This window comes from Symphodus melops (genome assembly GCF_947650265.1).
Source record: "Symphodus melops genome assembly, chromosome: 16".
NCBI lineage: Eukaryota > Metazoa > Chordata > Actinopteri > Labriformes > Labridae > Symphodus > Symphodus melops.
The window spans coordinates 413291-435957 of record NC_136706.1 but is presented as its reverse complement, the minus strand read 5'-3'; the positions used below and the strand labels follow the sequence as shown (position 1 = coordinate 435957).

At 45.4% G+C, this 22667-nt stretch overlaps 2 protein-coding genes across 2 annotated transcripts in view; both read left to right on the top strand.

The window, feature by feature from the left end:
* Window positions 1–4084, top strand: part of LOC306836585 (calcium/calmodulin-dependent protein kinase type II subunit beta-like) — a 15885-nt gene extending 11801 nt beyond the window's left edge. Inside the window, 5 exon segments of the mRNA XM_079363759.1 lie at window positions 408–442; window positions 542–617; window positions 1606–1700; window positions 1800–2036; window positions 3090–4084. Of these exon segments, the coding sequence (XP_079219885.1) occupies window positions 408–442; window positions 542–617; window positions 1606–1700; window positions 1800–2035 (442 nt within the window). The 3' untranslated portion in view covers window position 2036; window positions 3090–4084.
* Window positions 4085–8445: 4361 nt separating this feature from the next.
* Window positions 8446–22171, top strand: ogdhb (oxoglutarate dehydrogenase b). Its single transcript, XM_079364120.1, has 23 exons — window positions 8446–8616; window positions 10046–10443; window positions 13302–13490; window positions 13948–14041; window positions 16742–16857; window positions 16986–17140; window positions 17532–17678; window positions 18023–18113; window positions 18192–18371; window positions 18446–18574; window positions 18663–18842; window positions 18916–19068; window positions 19228–19330; window positions 19433–19561; window positions 19640–19790; window positions 19932–20059; window positions 20131–20309; window positions 20433–20504; window positions 20703–20828; window positions 20959–21031; window positions 21130–21293; window positions 21371–21525; window positions 21615–22171. The coding sequence occupies exons 2-23, from the start codon at window positions 10210–10212 to the stop codon at window positions 21733–21735; spliced, it is 3069 nt and encodes a 1022-aa protein (XP_079220246.1). The 5' UTR covers window positions 8446–8616; window positions 10046–10209; the 3' UTR covers window positions 21736–22171.
* Window positions 22172–22667: the final 496 nt, after the last annotated feature.

The window sequence follows — 22667 nt, the reverse complement described above, 5'->3', positions numbered from 1 at the left end:
TTGAAGTACTTTTACCTAAGTAAAGGATCTAACACTACAAAGAGAGAGAGAGAGAGAGAGAGAGAGAGAGAGGATGGATCAGAGCGAGCTAAGCCTTCCTCTCAGTGCAGGGAGGAAGCGAGCGGAGAAGGACACAGTAAATCTGACCTAAAGGACTGGGACCAGAATAGCATGATGAGCTCAGGCAACCTCGCATGCAGAGCAGGAGATATGACGGATGATGGATGGAGGTAGAGAGTGAAAGAGCAGCGACACGCAGCAGGAAGTGGAGCTTCAGGTTTGTGAAAAGGTGGAAGTGAAGGCGAGGAAGCAGACGGGGAACCAGACAAGTTTTTGTTGCATGGAGGTAGGGGGGGGGGGGGTTTCTGTACATGGAGGAGATTTCCCTCCCAGGTGAAAGAGAGATGACTAAAAAGACTCACAATGAGTAACAAGCTCAGAGGTGAGTGACCTGAAGTCTCTGAGTGACTCTCAGCTGCTCTTGTTTTGTGCAGGAGCGAATCAGAAGACAGCGGCTGAATTTCTCCTTTCTTCTCCGCAGCTCGCAAACAGGAGATCATAAAGATCACCGAGCAGCTGATCGAAGCTGTCAACAACGGAGACTTCGAGGCCTACGCGTGAGTCAACACCTTCTTTACTAATTCTCCCATTAACGTCTCCGTCTTCTCCGGGATCTTTTTATTTATTCGTTCATTTTAATGTCCTGACTCTAAAGCCGCTCATCAGCTGCAGAGAAAGTATTAATATATGATCGACATTCAAATGTTTGCTTCGACTTTGCATCAAGAGATTACAGAATAATTCCAGTCATTGTTTTATCCTCTCCCTCTTTCTCTCTCTCTCTCTCTCTTTCTCTCTCTCTCTCTCTCTCTCTCTCTCTCTCTCTCTCTCTCTCTCTCTCTCTCTCTCTCTCTCTCTTTCTCTCCCTCTCTCTCTCTCTCTCCATCTCTCTCTCTCTCTCTCTCTCTCTCTCTCTCTCTCTCTCTCTCTCTCTCTCTCTCTCTCTCTCTCTCTGAGTGGGGGGGGGGGGGGGTGAAAGTGAAAGCCCATTTCCAACAGTAAAAATAGCAGTGCAGAAAGGTCATGCATGATGGAGAAGATGTGGAACAGAAAGTAGAACAGGTGATCTTGGACTGAATCTGGGGCGCCGGATGGCCCAGCGGTTCCTGTCGGAGGTCGTCGTCCTGTGTGTTTGAATCTGACCGCCACGCTTTGCTTCATGTCATCTCCTCCCAGCATTTCCTGTCGTAGCTCACCGGTTTGGTTAAAATAAACAATAAACAAACAAACATTTTTTTGCGCTGGTGTTTCCTGTATCAGACGGGCGAGCTGTGATGAGGAGGGAGCGAGGGCTGACGTGCAGCACGGCCGCTGCGGCGAGGACTGTAGCCTCCGTACCCTGCAGCCTGAACATTTGTACATGCATGGACTCTGATCCTGCATGCTCAGCGGTCAGCTGATATCAGACAGGGGTGGTTCCAGGGGGGGTCGTTGATCTGCCCCTGGAATCAGGATTATACAGCCGCCATTGTTCTTCTTCTTCATGTCTCAGTGTGTGACATCACAGACACTCAGCCACTGAGCTTGTCCTGTTTGTTTTCACAGGAAGATCTGCGACCCCGGTCTCACCTCGTTCGAACCCGAGGGTCTGGGTAACCTGGTGGAGGGAATGGACTTCCACAGATTCTACTTCGACAATCGTAAGACGACTTTCCTGTCAGTGATTGTTGTTTTTATCGGCTCGCTTTGTTGTTGACATATTTTAATGTTTTGCTCTAAAGATCCCTCTCTCCCGTCAGTCCTCTCCAAGAACAGCAAACCTATCCACACCACCATCCTCAACCCTCACGTGCACATGATCGGGGACGACGCCGCCTGCATCGCTTACATCCGCCTGACACAGTTTGTGGACGGGCAGGGTCGTCCCCGCTCCAGCCAATCAGAAGAGACCAGAGTATGGCACCGCAGGGACAGCCGGTGGCAAAACGTCCACTTCCACTGCTCAGGAGCTCCTGCTGCCCCGATGCAGGGATGAGGTACTCAAACAAACATTCACAACAGAGTTTGTTTGATTGGACCAGAGAAGGTAGGCGGGGCTTTGAAGGCCGTTTTGGACGCCCCTGGGTTTGCCAGATATGAGAGCAGTTATCAGGTGAACAGGTGTTGCAGCGATGGAAGCGGGCAGTGGAACTGCTTCAGATAGAAGTGATTGTACCCGAGCTAAAAAGCCTCTGCATGTTTCTAATAAGCTCCAGCAGCAGAAAGCTGCTCAAACTAGGATCAATGTTGGAGATGAAACATGGAGAGAGGTTAGAACGCAGAAAGCTTTACAGACCCATGCAGAGCTGGCTAAACACTGAAGCTACAGTGTCCACCACATGCAGAGCTGGCTAAACACTGAAGCTACAGTGTCCACCACATGCAGAGCTGGCTAAACACTGAAGCTACAGTGTCCACCACATGCAGAGCTGGCTAAACACTGAAGCTACAGTGTCCACCACATGCAGAGCTGGCTAAACACTGAAGCTACAGTGTCCACCACATGCAGAGCTGTGTGAGAGGAGGGGGGGAGACAGCTCTCTGTGATGATTAGAGTTTAGACTGCAGTACTCATTTTAAACACTAGGGGGCAGAGTTACAGACTGCTCCTTTAATACATTGTTGTTGTTAAATATAAACCTAACTAAAGTTTTTAGGGTGTAACACAAAGGTTGATGTATTTGAAGTTGTTGTTTACATATATATATAAAGTTGCATTCTGTCGTTCAACGTCCAACTCAGAAAAGTTCAATGGAACGGCCTTTCAAGTCGGAAATTCTGGCAGGATCTCTGTGACCTCCCTGCAATATGGCGCTCCATTGCACTCCATAGCATCACGCAGCTGCCCCGAGGCTAGCAAAACAAACGTTAGCTTCCTTCTGGTATCCTTGGTTTTTGCCAGCTGATGCACTGGAACACATTTAGATCATACAAAATGAAAAAATCAGAAAATGGAATTATGGACTTCTAACTTGCGTATCTTTGCTAAACTGCAGCTCTTCCTGTTGCAGCTCACATGAAACTGAACTGTTTGACTCCTTTCTCTCCAGAGACTCCTGAGGAGGCAGCGAGGAGCCGGCAGGGAATAAGTGGATAATCCAAGAGAGCGTGTCAGCACGGAGAGAGAGGTACAGGTGGATGGAGGGTGGCTTAATGGAGTCTGAAGAGTCTGATTTAAAGGATCATGATCGTCCTCCTGAGCCCTGCACACACACCTCGCTCTTCTCTCTCTCTCTCTCTTCCTCTTCTTCTTTACGACCTCAAACACAGACAGACACTCCCATCGCCAAAACCTACGCCACAGCAGAGGGCATATCAGCCAAAAAAGGAAAACTCTTAAAGCCAGCGTCTCCGGACGCCCAACATACCCGGACAACCCTTCGCCCTGTGTGCCCCTTTATTCTGCAGCGCGGCGCTCTCCTGCTGAAGATTTACCCTTTTACTTCTCAGATTAGTGTTCCTTAAATGAGTATTAATATGGCTGCAGTCTGTTGTTGTGCTCTTTACACTGTACAGTATATTTATTAGTCATCCTGATATCTCCGTCCTTCTTTTTTTTTTTTTTTATAACGAGCATGTCTCTTATATCCCTTGGCTGTTTTTTCTGCACGACTAAAGGCTGCCTGTGTGAAATGAACAAACTGCACCGTGTGTCTCACAGAGGAGAGACCAGTGGGTGTGTTTAATTATCCCTTTCGTTCGTTATTCGATGGAGCTTTTGATTTTTTTTTTCTCCCTGCTCTATTCCTCTGGAGTGTGTGTGTGTGACCCTGACCCGACGCCTCCGTGTGTGCGCTCGGACCCCTCGGCGCCGCTCTGTGAGACAGTGAAAACCATGCAGCATGCTAACATATATCTGTCGTTCTTCACTGATTCTCGATGTACTGAACTTTGCAAGTTAACTACTGAGATTATGACAATGGTTGAAATTATAGTATCACGCTGTTTATGTAAATTTTCCAGTTTCATCGTGGTGACTTGACTACAATTATGCTGTCGATGGTATTTAATTGCATGATATTCCGAGTTAAAAACATTGCTAAGTTGGGTGTTTTCGTGCATTTTGTTGATTTTTCTCCTTTTGGACTGAACTGTCGGTGAGCTATGATCTGTTGCCTCTGTTTTCTGGGCTTTGTAAGAGCATAAACTTTAACTTTTTGTGTTTATATAATAGTGTAGTATAAAAGGATTTGGGTGAGGATGACAGAAAATGCCTTTATGTGAAGAAATTGCTGGATCCAGATCAGTTTTAAAATCTCTGTTTTACTTTATGGAAGACAAAAGATAAGATACGTATTCTGCTTTTTTTTTTTTGTTATCAGAACAGCCAGAAGTAAAAATAGCAAATCTATTCATCTTAAAGGGTCCTTCATTTAAATCAAAGACACACGCATTGGTACCAGGGGGGTAAAGTCAAAAAACTTCACAGCAACTTTATCAATACCAAATAGTAATAATTATTTGGATTAAATAAATAAACATGTTTACGCCGTGATTCCCCCCAAACACAGAAATCCTAAATGGAGGGGACTAAATGGAATTAAAATTGACCTATTCAATCCTTTAAAAATGAGCAAATTTTAGATCAAAATCCTCTCATTTAGAATAAGCGCAGCTCTGACTGGTGTTACTTTAAAGCCCATGTGGTGTTCACAAACTCCCCATAAGAGGGCACCAAATTTAAACACAAGAAATAGCAACCTGTGAGCGTTAAAGGGTTCAAAGGGCGAGACGCTGGAGTCTGTGTTGAGCTGGGCTGATAAGCAGAAAGACTGTGAGTGAGATAAAGACGCACTAACACACAGAGTCCAGGACTTCAATCACTTTAAACCTTTCTCTGTTTCGGCTCACAAAATGTTAAAGCTTCTTTTTTTTTGGTGTCAAGGTCTCCCAATCAAACATCTACAGTTTAGAATATTAACAGCAAAGCTCAGCATTACAGAGCTACAAATGGAGCCAGATCAAAACAAACCATTAATACAAAATATAACATATACTGTGCATATTTGAAAAATTTAATTCATAACAAGGACTGTGTTTTAGTCCCGTTAACAAACCTGGGTGCGTTAATATTTATCAGACAATCTTAAGATCTGTGCAGTTTTCTTTGTTGCCAGTTGCACTTTTGAGCCCGCCTTCCTTCCTTAGTGTTAATTCTTTAACAGGATTATTGGTCATCAGTGTCCATGTCCACTTTGGCAAACAATCCTTTTTCCACTAATTATGACTTGGCTGTGACACAAAGAAGACTGAAGAGCCTCAGTTTTTATTTTCTTAGCTGAACGATCAGGAGACGACTCGTGAGAACGCTGCCATGTGTAAAACAGAGATTTCTTTTTCTACGTTTATTATACCGATAACGATTTAAGATGGTTCGCTCTCTCTGGTGTGCATTTCAAGTCTTATCAATATTCAAATGTGATCAGATGTAATCAGTGTTTGAACCAATAAAATGACAATGCAGAGAGCACCTTGGTCATCTCTCTCTCTCTCTCTTATCTCCCCTCAGAACAGAATGATCCAGGTTGTGTTGTTTGTTTGTTATGTGGATGTGAAGTGATTTTATCTACATTTACTTCAATCTTGTCCGGGCAGAGTCAAACCAGTTCATGGGCTGACAGGGTGAATCAGAGATCAATAAAGATAGATAGATTTAGCAGCCCCTATGTGACTGAGAGTAAACATAATTACAGATTGAACCTGTGCAGTTAGCATTAGCATTAGACTTAAACTTATATAGCATAATGTACATAATGTTGAATTTCCCTCGGGATCAATAAAGTATCTATCTATCTATCTATCTATCTATCTATCTATCTATCTATCTATCTATCTATCTGTACATAACCTGTGCAGTTAGCATTAGACTTAAAAACTTATATAGCATAATGTACATAACCTGTGAAGGAGAGAAAAACATGTGTTGGTTAAAAGAGACCTGTAAACAGTTAAAGAGCCTTAGAAACAAAGTGCTGACCTTCTAGAAACTAGTTCCATGTGTATGTACAGAGGTGTTTGAGGTAGTGCCAGAGGTGTGAGTACAGTCATTAAACAGTCAATGCAGGGATGCAGACTGGGCCATTAAAGTGCTCAGCAACATAAAGGAGCAGTGATTAGCATTAAGTGTCCAAAACAATAAGGTGAAACCAGGAGTGATTAGGGTGATTGCCGTTAAAGTACCCAACTATTACTATCTACATAGTCGGCGCACAGGTGAGAAGTGATGGATGAAGGGGATAAGTCGTGTGTTGAACATGGGCTGCTAAGACTAAACATGACAACCTACAAATGCCGAAAAGCTACGACACTAAATTTCCCAGCAGAGACTTAAGTAAAGATACGGTGGCCAACATGGTCACTTCTTCAGCTTGAGTTAAAATGTCCGTCTTTATGCAGCTGATACTCCAGTTTCAGGCTAAAAACAACTTTATGAGAGCATAAGGAACATTATTATAGGTTGTCATTTCATGTCTGTTAAGCTTTGACGCTCCGCTCTACGTGCTGCAGACATTGTTGTGGAGATTATAAACTATGCAGATAGAACACATTGAATTAAGTGTTCTGTATAAACTGTCTGTATGTATGTTTTAAACACATTTACACCGTTACAGATTTATCATTAGTAGGTCAAATTCAGCAGATTGCATTGGTTGATACTGAATATATTGGTTTTATTTCTGTGTTGACAAAAATGATTATCACACATTTGTATTGCAGTACAGTCTGACAGTAATCATGTTATTTTTTTAATGTTGTTGTTATGATAATCTTCATCATTACAGGACGGGACAGGCCGCTCTTTTATGAGAAAGGCTTAAGTACATAATAAATCAATTAAGGCTAATAAAACAAGTATGTTTACAACTTAAACAATAAAAAGACCAATGATTTCCCTTCATTGTCCCCAAGGGGAGATTTGTTTTGCAGCCGGGTGAAAACACGAAACATACAGAAACATCAAGCACTGTGAATATTCAACACATAGATATTTGAGTTCAACTGGAAACAACAGGAAGTTAGAATATAAACGTCAATTAAATCATCATTTCAACCAGAACTAATCATTAATCATTAATCATCAGGCTCACTGTTCGAGTTTGATAACTTTCTACTCTGTAAACATCAGGGCAAAGAAACACCTCATAGTTTGACCACTGAACAAGTACTTTATTTCTCTTATGTATAATTTAAATGAAGTTATACAGTTTTTCATATTGTTGTACTGTTGATTTTCCTGAAGTAGTCGAAGGAGTACCAAAGGAACTGAGTACATCGACTGCTGTCATTTAATGTGGTCTCTCTTCTGTTCACTTTGTAAGTATATGAAGGTCATTAACTTTCTCTTTACATAAGCACTGTGGGGACAAAGGTTGACATTTATTGCACAGTTGTTCTTTGCATAAAGTACATCAGGCTCTGCAGCAAAACATGTAAATGTGCCTGCTGTTAGAGACACCAAAAACAGGAAACACTTAAACTGTGTTTCCCAGAGTTCAGGAGGCCATGGGGCTGAATGATGACCTTTATAGTAGATAAGAAGATGAACCTTCATAAAATACTCTTTTTCTGCACTAAATCTTGACTTAGAAACAGCACTGTGTTGTGACATAGAGTTTCAATGTGAGTTCAAACATTGTAGATACAGAGGTATTGCTTATCAACAGGCAAGGCAGGAAACTGCTAAGGGCCCCAGGCCAGTACGGGGCCCCCTGAGGGCTGCCAAACTTTAAACCAAAGAGGCAGCACTAAATGTCAATGTATTATTTCTGTGGAAATCAAAGTCTGTCAGTGAAAGTCACCGGAGGGAAATGAAGAGGAATTGTCTATCGGGGATTAAAAACAGAAAGAGGAGTAAGAGGTTTTTGGAGGTCATTATGGAGTCTAAAATTGACACTCAGTAGATAATAACATTTACACAGTATATAACAAATACATTGAGTATTAATCGGTAGTCAGGTTATATTCAAGACATAGCGCAAAAAGCAGCACATGCAGAGGATAAATAATAATTTAGTCCAGTTCAGTGTTTGTGGGCGTAACCCTGTTAAACAGTCTGATCCAGATCCCAAGTGAATTAACTATTTTAATAAACTATAGGTTATGTATCTATAATATAATTAACATTTTGTTTTTATTAGCATTTTTTTGTTCAAACAAAAATGTAAAACATCTTAAAATAAATTATAATTTTAATCCTGCTGAAACTACATTAAATGCTTTATTACTATTTAAAGTATTTTTCCCAAACGTTTTAGCACGGCTTAATTTATTCAACGAACGTGAACTATTGTTACTTTTCGGTAAATTTACAAAAGTTATTCTTATTTTCGAAATTTTCTGACGCAATCCCGCTGTTGAGCTGACGTCATCAACGTCGTGACGTAGATCAGCACCAGAGAGATTAGACAGTGCCCGGGCGCGAGATTCCCGCCGCAGCTGACGGATCTCCAGCTCGCGGCACACGGTGCATCCTGCGCGTGCCCGGCACAGGAGGACAAAGCTGCGTTTAAACCGATCATTTACTCCACTTCAGGCTTCGGAGGAGGCAGTACACGCTTAAATAAGTCTGCGGAAAAGGTAAGGAACCAGAAAGACACATGTTACCAAACGTTTACGCTCATTTTCGAAGAAGAATAAACGTTATTTTTGTTTGGGAGAGCTGCACGTGACTTCGTAGTTTTTTAAAAAACCCTTCGAACACGCTCGAGCGTCGGACGGTTGGTGTTTTGAGTGTGTTTTTGTTACGTTGTGAGGACCATTCATGTCCACAATGTGGAGACAAACTTGTTTTAGCGATATTTATGAAAGTACATTGTTTAAAGTGTAAAGATTTAGTTGGTGATAAACGTACAGGTACATTTTAGGGTTAGAGTTTGAAAGATGGAATAAAAAGTTAGAATACTACTTAAGTTAAATACATGTAGCCTGAGGTCACTTTACACTGTTTACACTGTGAATGTGTGTAAAGTTTCTTTATTGGACTAAAGTGCTGGTCTAATTTGCTTAATTTAATATAAACTGATGTCCTGTAATGTTATTTTCTTGTTTTGAAGAATTGTGAATTAAAGCTGCATTTACACTGCCAGACTCTCTTCAGGGACTAGGAACCTTTTTGGTGCACTTTATAGGCTCTTATTTAGTTCCTTGGACATAATTTGACCTCCAAAAAGATGTGCTCAAGAGGTTTTTATCTTACGTGAATGTCAGACTACAGGGTTAAACTCTTATTTTTGTATGTTATGAAGATCAGTGTGTCAGATTTAGGAGATCAATTCGTGCTGTTACTTGACCTACAGACATGACGGACGCCACAGTGGTACCCGACCTGACCAACCAGAAAGAAGACTGTCAACAAAAATACAAACCGTTGTAGCCGGAGCTCGAACGTTTCCTCAGTCTCTTCTTCAACTTCATCATTCTGATTTGTGCTTTGCCATTTAGTTAGTTCATCAGGGTCCACGTTCAGGACCGACCGGTTCTGAACCACATCATCTGCTGGATCGGGCTATAAGTAATACAGGTTTTAAAAACTCCTTGAACCTGTATTACTTAAAGGCCAGCAGGGAGCAACATCTTTAGTTTTATTTGGCGGATTTATACTGAAGACAACATTTTTCCTGAAGATTTTAAAGTCTCAGTTACTAGTTTGGGGTCTTCCTTGATACAGCATGATGTTGAGATTGAGAGGAAATTTGACCCTCTAAAACAGGATATGGATAAAGTACCAACCGATCGTCCAAATAGAATCATTTCTTGCATAAGAAAACATGAAGGCTACAGTAGAAATGCTGATCTGCAGTCTGTAAAAGGAGGTTCAAACATCCCTGTGGGCTTTTGTTTTAGAGGGAAAAGCTGAAGACTTACAGGATATATGGGAGATGAGCTGCACTAAGTAGCGTCAGGATCAGGACTTAAACATGTCAACAGTGTGATGATGACTATAGCTTGTGCATTTCTGACGATATGTTGATATGTTGATATGTTATTCTTTGTCGTCTCTCAACAGGATCTACTGAGCTGTTTGACAGTGAAGCAGAAGCCAGCCTCACCGGTTCAGCTGGACGGGAGGAGGAAGTGTTGCAGCTGCCTGAGGAATCTACAAGTCTAAGAAGCTTGTGTTTTCCTTCCAGTAAGGAAGAAGAAAAGAGGAACTGTGGCTGACCTGCAGCCATGCACCGCTTAAGGACTACAGTGTCAAGGCTTCGGCCTTTGACGGCTGCACAGACGCCACAGAGCTGGTCACAGCACAGACTGTTGGTGACCAAAAGAGGCTTAAGGACGTTCCAGCCTGTACGGCACCTAAAAACATCGGTGGCCTCTGAGCCCTTTCTTAATGGAACCAGCTCTAATTATGTGGAGGAGATGTACTACGCGTGGCTGGAGAATCCCAAGAATGTGCACAAGGTACGAGGCTCCTCTGGTTTTTGACACCTGAGTTATGTATTCTTGTAAACTTGGAGAGGGATTTCAGGTGACTACAGGAACAGGTTTTTTGCTGCTACACACTTTGAAATGTTTAACATTTGTTTCCCATCCACACTCCTAAAAATCTCTAGAAGATTTCAGGTAGTTGGTTGTTCAAACCTCCACTTCAGACTATATCCGTCAGATAAGAGGTGTGTGTGTGTGTGTGTGTGTGTGTGTGTGTGTGTGTGTGTGTGTGTGTGTGTGTGTGTGTGTGTGTGTGTGTGTGTGTGTGTGTGTGTGTGTGTGTGTGTGTGTGTGTGTGTGTGTGTGTGTGTGTGTGTGTGTGTGTGTGTGGTCTCAGGAGGGAAGACATGTCATAAAAAGAACAACGTGGAAATGACTGACAAAGTAACAGAGCGCTATTTGACTCTACAGCATTTTTTGCCTTTATTTCAATGCCTGCAGCTCGACACAATCACAATATGAGTTAACCTGGAGAGGAACATACTGGTGAAACATAATAAAGCAGATTCATTACGTGGCACGGCGATCACACGGGTAGCGTGCAGACAGTCTATTGTCGTGCGCTGGTCAGCAGGATATAAACATCATCGTCCCCCTCCCGCTCGCTCGCAGTGCATTTTCCCCAAAGTCATCCTGACTGAACGCAGACGTTCTAAGGATCCCTGACAGGAAGCTGGTTCTGTTTACATTCACACATGCAAGTGTGAAAGTACCAAAAAAAAGAGCGACTTCCCTTTGCAGAACGCCAGAGTCATTGGTCGAGTTCTCGTGGCGATCTGAATGACTCGAAGCTCCACGAAGATTTCAAACGTCTCTGTTGGCAGCACGGGCCGATTCTTTGACCTGGTATGGTTGCTTGACGTGTTATCAGGAGCCGTGCAGTTCAGTGATAGCAAACGAGGACTGTCAGTTCAGGTCAGCCTCCTGTAGAAGTGAGACGCATCTTGAGCTGTAATGCACGGGATGCAAAGTTACTTGGAAGTGTAAAATCACACCTCGATAAAAGTTCATTTGATCGACTTCACAATCACAGTCCCTTCTGACCTACGCAGTTCACACCACATGAAACGTTGATTGGAAGAACAAGGTCTTCAGATATGACGAGGACAGACGAACAAAAGTTCCTCCGTTTATAGTTCGATTCCCGGTCTGATTCTCCTCGTTCCTTTACTGTGCGTGCACCTTCACCTTCGCCCTGAAGGGCGGCAAAAGGTAAACACGGGCGCTCAGATCTGAACAGACTGCTGTAGGTTAAAGGTAGTTTGTGTCGACGTGTTTGTTTATGCATGTTTGAATAGTGAAGCAGCACAGTAGCAAACTGAATGAATGCTGACAGTTCAGCAGGAGGAATGCACTGAATGGCTTTCATCCAAAGAATCATACTTTTATTTATTTATTTATGCTTTTCAAAATAAGATACAGCACACTTTACATACAGCCCATTAAACGTTGATAAATGTAATAAAATATGACATAAAACTTAGAAAAGAAAGTCGATCACAAATCCTGCGGTACAATTTGATTACAGCTTGTTTACTGTTTGTATTTTAGGGTTCGACACCATAAAAAGAAATCCTTCCCGTTTAGTAAAGTCTACAGTCTGTTTGTGTGCAGCTGTTTCGCTCTTAAAGTCCCGTCTGTTTGGCGCTTTGTGGAGTTTGCACTCTGACTCGCTACACTACGGGATTCGAACTCTCGACCTCCGGTGAAAGTTCTGAAAATGGGACGAGTGTCTAAATGCAACATGTCGTGTGCGGCGTCCATTCAGAACAACCTCAGATAAACCTCCTCAAACGAGTGGATTAATCTGGAACACTTTTAACGAGGCCATAAAAACGTTCACTCAGAGTTTGAGAGATAACACATTTTGTTGTTGTTGTTGTTGTTGTCAGAATGGCTCCAAGCCTGTTTAAACACTGTTTATCTTCTGTGTTGCTTCAGCTCAGCTCGTGCTGTTTTCATCATTCAGTCACGATCAGTTTGTGTGTTATCCTGCTGCCACGTGTTGATGTCTTTAAGTGTTTGTAGTAAAACTGTTATGTCACACTGCACCTTTAATCTCTGAATCCTCTCTCAGGAGTAATCCCATTACTTTCTTCTCCAGTCAGAAAGTGAGAAACCAGGTCAAACACAAGTGAACCAGTTTAATTTAGCTACGTTGTGCTTTAATGTCAGTCAGTAGATCCTTTCCATCCACATCCACAACGACCATGACATTCGTCTCACGCCACCGTCTGTAAGAGGTCTACTTGATTTAGTTCAGCATTTTAAACTTTGATGCTCTGCCATTAAAAACCAAATATAGTGATATTTATTTCAATCCCACAGAAGAAGAAGTCCGAGGCTCTCGGGCTGGGTGTTTCCTGATACAGAGGCCACGAAGCATGTCGTGATACACACTGATTTAAGATAATGACCATGTCGCTGTCAGAATTCACTACAGCTGGTTCATTATTGTTCAGTTCGTTTAACTCGAAACACTTAAATTCAAATCCTCAGAGACCCGAGATGGACATTTAAATGTTTTAATGACTGTGGTGTTTTTGTGAACTGCTCCATAAATCAATTGACCTTTCAAAGTGTCATCACAGCTTTTCAGCTGTATCGATTGATCAACATCAATACTTGTGTTTGCAAGAAGCACATGATGATATATTTCCATATCCATTTTTTTAAGCACAGCCTTAAAATGCACCCAGTGTTACAGAATATCTTGTTGTGTATATTTAATATAGAAAAGTGTGATTAGCTTTGTTTAAAAAAAAAAAAAAAAAAAAAAAGTATATTTTTTTCAACATGTTGAATAACTTCGTCTTTTTTTCCTCCTGCAGTCCTGGGATATATTTTTCCGTAATGCCAACGCTGGAGCTCCTCCTGGTTCGGCCTATCAGAGCCCTCCGCCCATCAGTGGTTCTTCTCAGAGACTAACCAGTGTCCAGGCTCTGGTAGGGGCTCAGCCCAACGTGGAGAAACTGGTGGCGGATCATCTCGCTGTGCAGTCATTAATCAGAGCCTACCAGGTAAAATACAGACGCGCATGAGGTCACACTAGATGGACCATTTTTATAGATCCAGTTTTTGTAGAAGACGAAACGGGAAGTTTTCTTCAGGAAGAAATGAGCTGAAACGATCATGTCACATGACATTTCTCTTCAGTCCTCTGGGATCAGAACGCCGGGCGGGAAGGCTTCAGCCGTAACCAGGGGGTAAAAATCAAAACAAGTTAATTGAAGTTATCTTACGTAAAGTAATCACAGTAATGACGGAGGGAAATATAGAGGGGCAGTGGTGGTCTTGGCCCGGCGACTTAGACCTCCAAGAAGTGTTCTTAAGACCAGGACCAGGTCAAGTACTAAAACACTGCTGGATACTTCAGATGCGTCATCTTGAGCGGGTCCAATGATAATGTCTGTTAGAATCTCCTCTTAGAATGGTTTTAAATCAGGCGTGTGTGTGTGTGTGTGTGTGTGCGCGCAGGTACGAGGGCACCACATAGCCAAGCTGGACCCGCTGGACATCAGCTGCGTGGACTTCGACGACACCCCGTGTGCCGTCGGTTTCCAGAACGTTGGTAAGAAATTTAAAATGTGCTTTTTTTTTTTTTACTCAAAATTCCTTTTTTTTTTTTGTGGCTTTTAATGCCACTTACTTGAGTTTGATTACATTTGTATACATTGTGTGTGTGTGTGCGTGTGTGTGTGTGTGTGTGTGTGTGTGTGTGTGTGTGATGCACGCCTGCAGCACGCTGTCATTGTTCCTGATGAAAGGGTCAGGCCTCGGAGTTGAAATGCAGGTGATTGTTATGAGCTGTTAAAGGACGCTTCTACAGTTTAGCAGGTTGTTGTTCTCCTTTGTTCTGGTGACGCTCGGGTCACAGAGGTCACAGAGGTCACAGAGGTCGAACAACATGTCACAGTCAGACTCTGAATCAAGAGAAAACAGGCGGATGACTCTCCGTGCCTCCATAGGTTATCTCTCTTTTTATAAGGACAGCCTGTGTGATCAGTCCCAGAGGGAGGACGAGGACATCAGTCAGTCAATTTATTTGAATAGAGAACGATTTGTGACGAACGTTATCTCGACTTTAAAGCGCACGTCGACATCTTACTTTGTTTGGACTGTTTCCAAAGACCCGACATGAATCCACCTTCAGCACAGCACGTGGCACCCAGTTTATCTCGCCTGTCAGCAGGAAACCTTTGCTGTTTTTATTTGGATCTGATGCTGCATTCAGGTGCTCCTCGGATGGTCCCAGTTTAAACGACAAACGGCGTGCTACGACTGTGACATGTTGACCGAGTTCTATTTTAGCAGCATCTTGGTGTGCAGTATGTGAACAAAACAAAAATATCTTAACACGAACAAAAACATCTTTTTGCCCCCCCCCGTGTGATGACGAACATGATGTCAAGTCTCGATCGCCACACACCGTACTGGAGGTGCGTCGCCGTGTAACGGTTTGTCAGGAGGCTTAAAACCCGCCTCAGCTCTCAGCCTGTCGTTAGCTTGACTCAGAGTTAGCCTGAGACAGCATTTCCAGCACGGAGACCGCCATCCATGGGACTCCAGCGCCCCCTGCAGGGACACACGGGGGACTCCAGCGCCCCCTGCAGGGACACACGGGGGACTCCAGCGCCCCCTGCAGGGACACACGGGGGACTCCAGCGCCCCCTGCAGGGACACACAGGGGACTCCAGCGCCCCCTGCAGGGACACACGGGGGACTCCAGCGCCCCCTGCAGGGACACACGGGGGACTCCAGCGCCCCCTGCAGGGACACACGGGGGACTCCAGCGCCCCCTGCTGGAACACACGGGGGGGCCCCCCTAATTTTTTGCAGCTTTCCGTACTTTTAATGTCTTTCACTGAAGCTTACAAGCGTCTGCACATGCCTGAAGAAAACGCTGACTCTCTTTATCGACCTGCAGGGGTTGTGCTTCTTGAAAAGGCGTGTGTGTGTGTGTGTGTGTGTGTGTGTGTGTGTGTGGGGCTCCTCCTGACCTTTGCTCAGCGTCCAGCAGAGTCCAAAGCTTATCTGCTGCCTTGAATTGTGCATGTGATTAGATGGCAGGCGCACTCTTTGATCGCATCGTTGGCTCGCTCTGCCTCTGCTTTGTGCCATTAAAGAAAACAAAATGATGTGATTGGATGTGTGAGTGGTTTAACAGAGGCGAGGAGGGAGGGAGGACAGACTGAGGATTCTTTATGCCTCTCAGAGAGAGAGAGAGAGAGAGAGAGAGAGAGCTGACTCTGCGGTATCGGACTGAAAACCTCCCGTCCTCAGCACAGCGCTGCACCAACTTTGCTGACGGAGACGTACAAAGACAGACAGACTTCCTCCTCCTCCCCCCGCCCCCCCGTCTGCTCCTCCTCGTCTTATCTCTCCGTGCGGTGCAGCAAGGACGTCACTTGTGTTAGATAAACACGAGCTAACCATGTAGCGTCTCAAACTGCTCTCCTGAGCGCGGTTCAATCAGGGCGCGGTCACACGGCACCAGGACGAACCGTGCACTCTCGTACGTAACGTCGTAAACTGAGTAAAAAGATGAAATAAGACAAAGAAGTTAAAGTGGAACACTTCCTGTCCAAACACTGCATGCAGGTTTTCAGGGTAGACCTGGATGTCCTCTTAGAGCCTTGAGGGGGGCGAGAGATCTAAACCAGTTTTAAAACTGTAAGAGAGCCTCGACCTCCTCGGGGACGCAAGATAAAATTGGAAACAATTAGACTTCTTAAAAGGGGAACGTGACCGATTTTAATACTTGAAGGTCGTTTGACTTGTTATGGGGAGGTCACCTCAACCTGCGACACCCAAGTCTGCAGGAGCTGAGGAGTCGATTTAAAGATGTCATCGTCCTTAAAGGGAAATTCTTCTTGGCCTCTGTCCTGCACCTCAGGTTCAGGATCGTGCAAAACAAAGAGCATTTGTAGAAACGCATCGCCGCGTCCTACATCACCTGTTATTTAGAGTTTTAACGGACGTTGGCACATAGCGGTTCTAGCCGGGTCTGAGGGACCCTGAATCTTCTCCCCGAGGGTCAGGAAGTCGTGTCTGATCCTCCCGTCACTGACCCCCCCATGATGTCGTGGTGATGTTAACCCGATGAGCCGGCGTCAAGCCTCCAGGGAGTAAAAATGGTCGCGATTTAAAAAAGCAGCGGGAATAATGTACTCAAGGAAATCTGGTTTAGTTTTAGTTTTGACATTAATGGTTATTAGTCGGCCTCCTCACATCGACCTGATTCAGCTTCTTCTTCTCTCGTGTCTTTCAGGTGTCTACGGGCTGGCAGAGTCGGACTTGGACAGAGTTTTCCGGCTTCCCACCAAAACCTACATCGGAGGCGGTGAGAGCGCCTTGCCTCTCAGGGAGATTATTCGCCGCCTGGAGGTAACGTCCTCTGATTCATTATAAAAACAAACCTGTATCGTCCTTTTACCAGATTTGTTTTGCAGCTGGTAGATTGAACTCTGGAATACAAACGTGCAAACGCCGTCCGCTGTCCCTCTGTCACGCAGGCGGCTTACTGCCAGCACATCGGGGTGGAGTTCATGTTCATTAACGACCTGGAGCAGTGTCAGTGGATCAGGCAGAAGTTCGAGACTCCAGGAATCATGCAGTTCGGCGTGGAGGAGAAAAGGACGCTGCTGGCCCGGATGATCCGATCCACAAGGTCGGTGTTCTGACATTCCTCTGCACACAGCTGGGGCAGGAGGAGGGGGCGGGGTTTAGGCCTTATCCACACGTGGGCGGGTATTTTTTTTCTCCCCTCAGGGTGAAGATTTTTTAGAAACTCAACGGTGATTATGTGTCGGCGGGGAAACCAGAGTCAGTTACTCTCCACTATGACGACGAGCAGAGACGCCTGAATAGACGACTTTATAAACAAACTTTGACGAGGAATGGCGAGAACAGTGTCTCGTGTGGCGTTGATCGTTTTTGACTTGTTGTGCTCATGACAGCCGGATCAGTGCCGTCGAGCATTTTTTCTCGTGGACGAAGATGTTTTTTGAGAACTCGGCATGTGTGTGACTCAAACAGCAGCTCCTCCAACCCGTTCACAGGTTCGAGGAGTTCCTGCAGAGGAAGTGGTCTTCGGAGAAACGATTCGGCCTGGAAGGCTGCGATTCGCTCATCCCGGCCCTGAAGACGATCATCGACAAGTCCAGTCAGAGCGGCGTGGAGAGTGTGATCATGGGCATGCCTCACAGGTAAACACTCAGTCACCTTACAATCATTATGAACAACAATGGAGACGGTTTAAACAACAGTCAAACATCAAGAGGGGACGCACCGGATGGATCCTTCCTGGATCTGCAAACATAAAAAGCATCTGTTGGCTGTGATTGGAGGATCAGGAAGAGGCGATATGACGATTAAAGACTGAATGATATTATAAGTGTTACAGGTCACGGTCTCTTCTGTGTCATCATGTCTCAGACAAACAATTCAACAGCACATTAATATCATTCATAGAAAACTCCTGCATAGAAGAGAATGTCCAGTTGGTGGACTGATGATAAACACGAGCGTGATGATCTGTCTCTGTCTGCAGGGGGAGACTAAACGTCCTCGCTAACGTGATCCGGAAGGAGCTGGAACAGATCTTCTGCCAGTTCGACTCCAAGCTGGAGGCTGCAGACGAGGTTTGAACATGAACCGTTGACGCCATGATGACGAAACGGCAGAAAAACTTTTACGACTCGGTGACTTTCTGGCTTCAGGGTTCTGGAGACGTCAAGTATCACCTGGGGATGTATCACAAGAGGATGAACCGGGTCAGCGACAGGCAGATCACGTTATCTCTCATGGCCAACCCGTCTCACCTGGAGGCGGTGGACCCGGTGGTTCAGGGGAAAACCAAAGCGGAGCAGTTCTACTGTGGAGACGCGGAGGGCAAGCGGGTACGCCGAGTCGGCTCGTCTTTGTGAACCCGCTCTGCTCGTGACCCGTTTGTAACATGATGAATGTTTTCCAGGTGATGTCTGTTCTGATTCACGGTGATGCTGCGTTTGCAGGACAGGGTATCGTGTACGAGACGTTTCACCTGTCTGACCTGCCGTCGTACACCACGCACGGCACCGTGCACGTCGTGGTCAACAACCAGGTACACGTGAAAGCTCCGACTCGGGGTCGGCACCTTTTTTGTGCCACTGTGAGAAACATGAAAATATTCAATCTGAACGTCCTCGCAGATCGGCTTCACCACAGACCCGAGGATGGCGCGCTCGTCTCCGTATCCCACAGATGTTGCTCGGGTCGTCAACGCTCCCATCTTTCACGTCAACGCAGACGACCCGGAGGCTGTGATGTACGTGTGTAACGTGGCGGCCGAGTGGAGGAACACGTTCCACAAAGACGTGGTCGTCGATCTGGTAAGTGTTGGAGGTTTTCTTGTGACGCTTCGTTGCAGGAACATTTCTTTAACGTTGACCTCCTCTCATCCAGGTGTGCTACAGACGCAACGGCCACAACGAGATGGACGAGCCCATGTTCACTCAGCCGCTGATGTACAAACAGATCAAGAAGCAGAAGGGCGTGCTGAAGATGTACGTGGAGAAACTCATCGCCGAGGGAGTCGTGACGACGCAAGAGTACGAGGTGAACAGACGCCGTCCGCTCGACGACGTTACAAAGAGAATCAGTGTTTCTATCAGCGCTAACGTTAGCCTTTAGCAACCCTGTGTGTGCAGCCTCATCGAGCTGTGAGACTATTCTTCTTATGATGCTTGACTCACGTCAAACTTTTCTTCGGTTCAGGAGGAAGTGGCGAGGTACGATAAAATCTGCGAAGAAGCTTTCGATCGCTCCAAAGACGAAAAAATCCTGCACATCAAACACTGGCTCGACTCGCCGTGGCCCGGTGGGAACTTTGCTTCTTTTTTTCAACCCCGTTGAATAAATGTTCTCGGTGTTGTCGTTCGTGCGTTTTTGAGACCGTGGCGTGCTTGTGTGCGTTCTGCAGAGTTTTTCACGCTGGACGGGCAGCCCAAAACGATGAGCTGCCCGCCCACGGGCATCAGCGAAGAAGAGCTCGGCCACATCGGGAGCATCGCCGCGTCGGTCCCCGTGGAGGACTTCACCATACATGGAGGTTCGTACTTAATAACCTGCGTCTATGAACGTCCCGTGGACTTCTCTTTACAGTCTGCGTGCGTGTTTTTATTTTTAGGTCTGAGTCGGATCCTGAAAGGACGCACGAACATGGTGAATCAGAGAGTGTGTGATTGGGCGCTGGGTGAATACATGGCCTTCGGCTCGCTGCTCAAAGACGGGATCCATGTCCGTCTCAGCGGACAGGACGTGGAGAGAGGAACTTTCAGGTGATTAAAGGACTCAATATTTACATTATTATTATTTATGTGCATGTAATACCAACATTCACCACCGTGTGGAGCCTTGGCTTTATGCACACACGTGACTGCTTTCAGTTCACGCTCATCTTCAAACATCTTTCCTCGCAGCCATCGACACCACGTCCTCCACGACCAAAACGTCGACAAGAGGATCTGCATCCCGATGAACTACATCTCCGCTGATCAGGCGCCGTACACCGTCTGCAACAGCTCGCTGTCCGAGTACGGCGTCCTGGGTGAGGAACACTCGCGCACGCTCCTCAAATACTTTGGGTTCAGCAGTTAACAGCGACCGTTCTGTGTGCAGGCTTTGAGCTGGGCTACGCCATGTCCAGTCCCAACGCTCTGGTTCTGTGGGAGGCCCAGTTCGGGGACTTCCACAACACGGCTCAGTGCATCATCGACCAGTTCATCAGCCCGGGTCAGGCCAAGTGGGTCCGACAGAACGGCATCGTGCTGCTGCTTCCTCACGGCATGGAGGGAATGGTGAGAGAAGTCGTCTTTGTTATTTCAGGATGCTGCGATCGGAGATTAGCACGAGAGCGAAGAGAGAAAAAAAGATTTTATTCTTTTATACTTTTTTTTTTTTTTTTGCATTTTCTGCGTCAGGGTCCGGAGCACTCGTCGGCCCGCCCTGAGAGGTTTCTTCAGATGTGCAACGATGACCCCGACGTGTTCCCTGTGAGTTAATCCGTTCACACTAACCGTGTAACCACGTCAACACAACCAGCCAATCAGAGAGAAAAGCACAAATAATGTTTATCGGTTAATCTACCGAAAAACATTTTATTTCATCAGAGAAACACAAACGTCTGTCACAGAATGTTAAATATGATATGATACCATCCCTCTGATTTTCATTCCTTCGCCTGTTATTAGAAACTGTCGGAGGACTTTGCGGTGCGTCAGCTGTACGACTGCAACTGGATCGTCGTCAACTGCTCGACGCCGGCAAACTTTTTCCACGTCCTGCGCAGACAGATCCTGCAGCCCTTCAGGAAGCCCGTGAGTGAGACGCCAAGAAGCCCGAGCTGAAAAGTGAACAAACGGTGAACTCGCTCTGACCGAACCCCCTCTCTCTCTCGCTCTCTCGCTCGCTCTCTCTCTCTCTCTCGCTCGCTCTCTTCGTCTCCAGCTGATAGTTTTCACTCCCAAGTCGCTGCTGCGTCATCCCGAGGCCAAGTCCAGCTTCGATGAGATGCTGCCAGGTGAGCAGCGTTTACGACACGAATGAGCGACCTTCACTGTCGTTCAACCGAGCGATGATTTACGTGGACGCCATCTCTTTCTGCGTGTAATCCTGCAGGCACGAGCTTCAAGCGTGTAATCCCCGACGACGGACCTCCTGCTGCAAATCCAGAGAAGGTGAAGAGAGTCGTTTTCTGCACCGGGAAGATCTTCTACGAACTGACCCGAGAACGCAAAAACCGAGGCATGGACGAGTCCGTCGCTGTGGTGCGCGTCGAGCAGGTAACGTCGACACGCTGTGAGCGATCAGACCACATCTGGTTCCTACCGCGCTAAAACATCGAACGGTCTCTTTTCAGCTTTCACCGTTCCCGTTTGATCTGGTGAAAACTGAAGCGGATCTTTATCCCAACGCCGATCTGGTCTGGTGTCAGGAGGAGCACAAGAACCAGGGCTACTACGACTACGTCAAGCCCCGAATCCGCACCACCATCAACCGCAGCCGCCCCGTCTGGTGAGTCTCCTGTCTCCTCTCTTTTCCTTCTTCACTGAGGGTGTTTATTTTATTTTATTTATTTATTTATTTATTTCTTTGCTCCGTAGGTACGCTGGTCGGGAGCCCGCGGCGGCTCCGGCGACTGGAAACAAACACACTCACCTGAGCGAGCTGCAGCGTTTGCTGGACACGGCGTTTGATCTCGAAGCTTTCTCAGGAAAAGTGTAAAACTGCCCACACAGTTTCTCCACACACACACACACACACACACACACACACACACACACACACACACACCCACACCCTGCAGATGTTTTTTACCCTTTTTAACCACGTCACGTTGTTCTCAGGCAAGCAAACCAAACGCACAACGACTTACTGACCACTGACACTGTTACCGTGGAAACCTCGTGTTCACAGCGATGGACACTCTTTTAGAAGAACCTGCTCGAATGTATGCATCTATACACACTTTGATTTTAAAGACAGAGTTTTAGTTAATTTTTTTTATTTTTTTTATTTGATGTAAAATTTTGAGCCGACCTGAATCATGAACACGATCACCTGCTGGACGAACATTTCTCTTTACTTGATTATGTTGATGATGTTTTGCTTTAAGTATTTTTTTTGGGAAATCAAAGTAAATGTTGAAACGAATATTCGACACATAAAAGGATCACTTTGATTTATTTTATTTTTTGGAACAAAACAATCTGATTAAACTTCTTGTCGATTAGAAGGTTGGTGCAACTTTGAGTCGAGACCAGAAACTTTCCTTTCGCCTAAAAATATCGGTAAAAGAAATAAGAAGTCAGCTGGCTTACATGAGGGGTTAACCACAACGTGATGTCATCATTCCCAGTCTTTATTGGGAAAAGCCTGATGCCCCAATTAGAGATGTGTCGCCTGCTAACTGTGCACAAACAACAGTGTTAAAGGTCACATGACCTCCTCCTCTTCTTCAGGTGAGATCAGTGTCCTCGCTCCTCTTCATCATGTGTGTGAAGTGTGTTGTTGTAAATCCACTCTGATCCTGTATTTGATCATGTCTATAAACCCCTCTATTTCAGCCCTGCTCAGAACAGGCTGTTTCTGTGTCTGTAGCTTTAAATATGTAAATGAGCTGTGTCTGACCACGCCCCCTCTCTGGAAGGGCTCGG

Coding starts and splice junctions, on each gene's coding strand:
- ogdhb (XM_079364120.1), top strand. CDS start 10,210: ATGCACCGCTTAAGGACTACAGTGTCAAGGCTTCGGCCTTTGACGGCT. Junction 17,679..18,022: donor ATCATGGGCATGCCTCACAG/GTAAACACTCAG, acceptor CTCTGTCTGCAG/GGGGAGACTAAACGTCCTCG. Junction 21,032..21,129: donor CTTCGATGAGATGCTGCCAG/GTGAGCAGCGTT, acceptor GTAATCCTGCAG/GCACGAGCTTCAAGCGTGTA.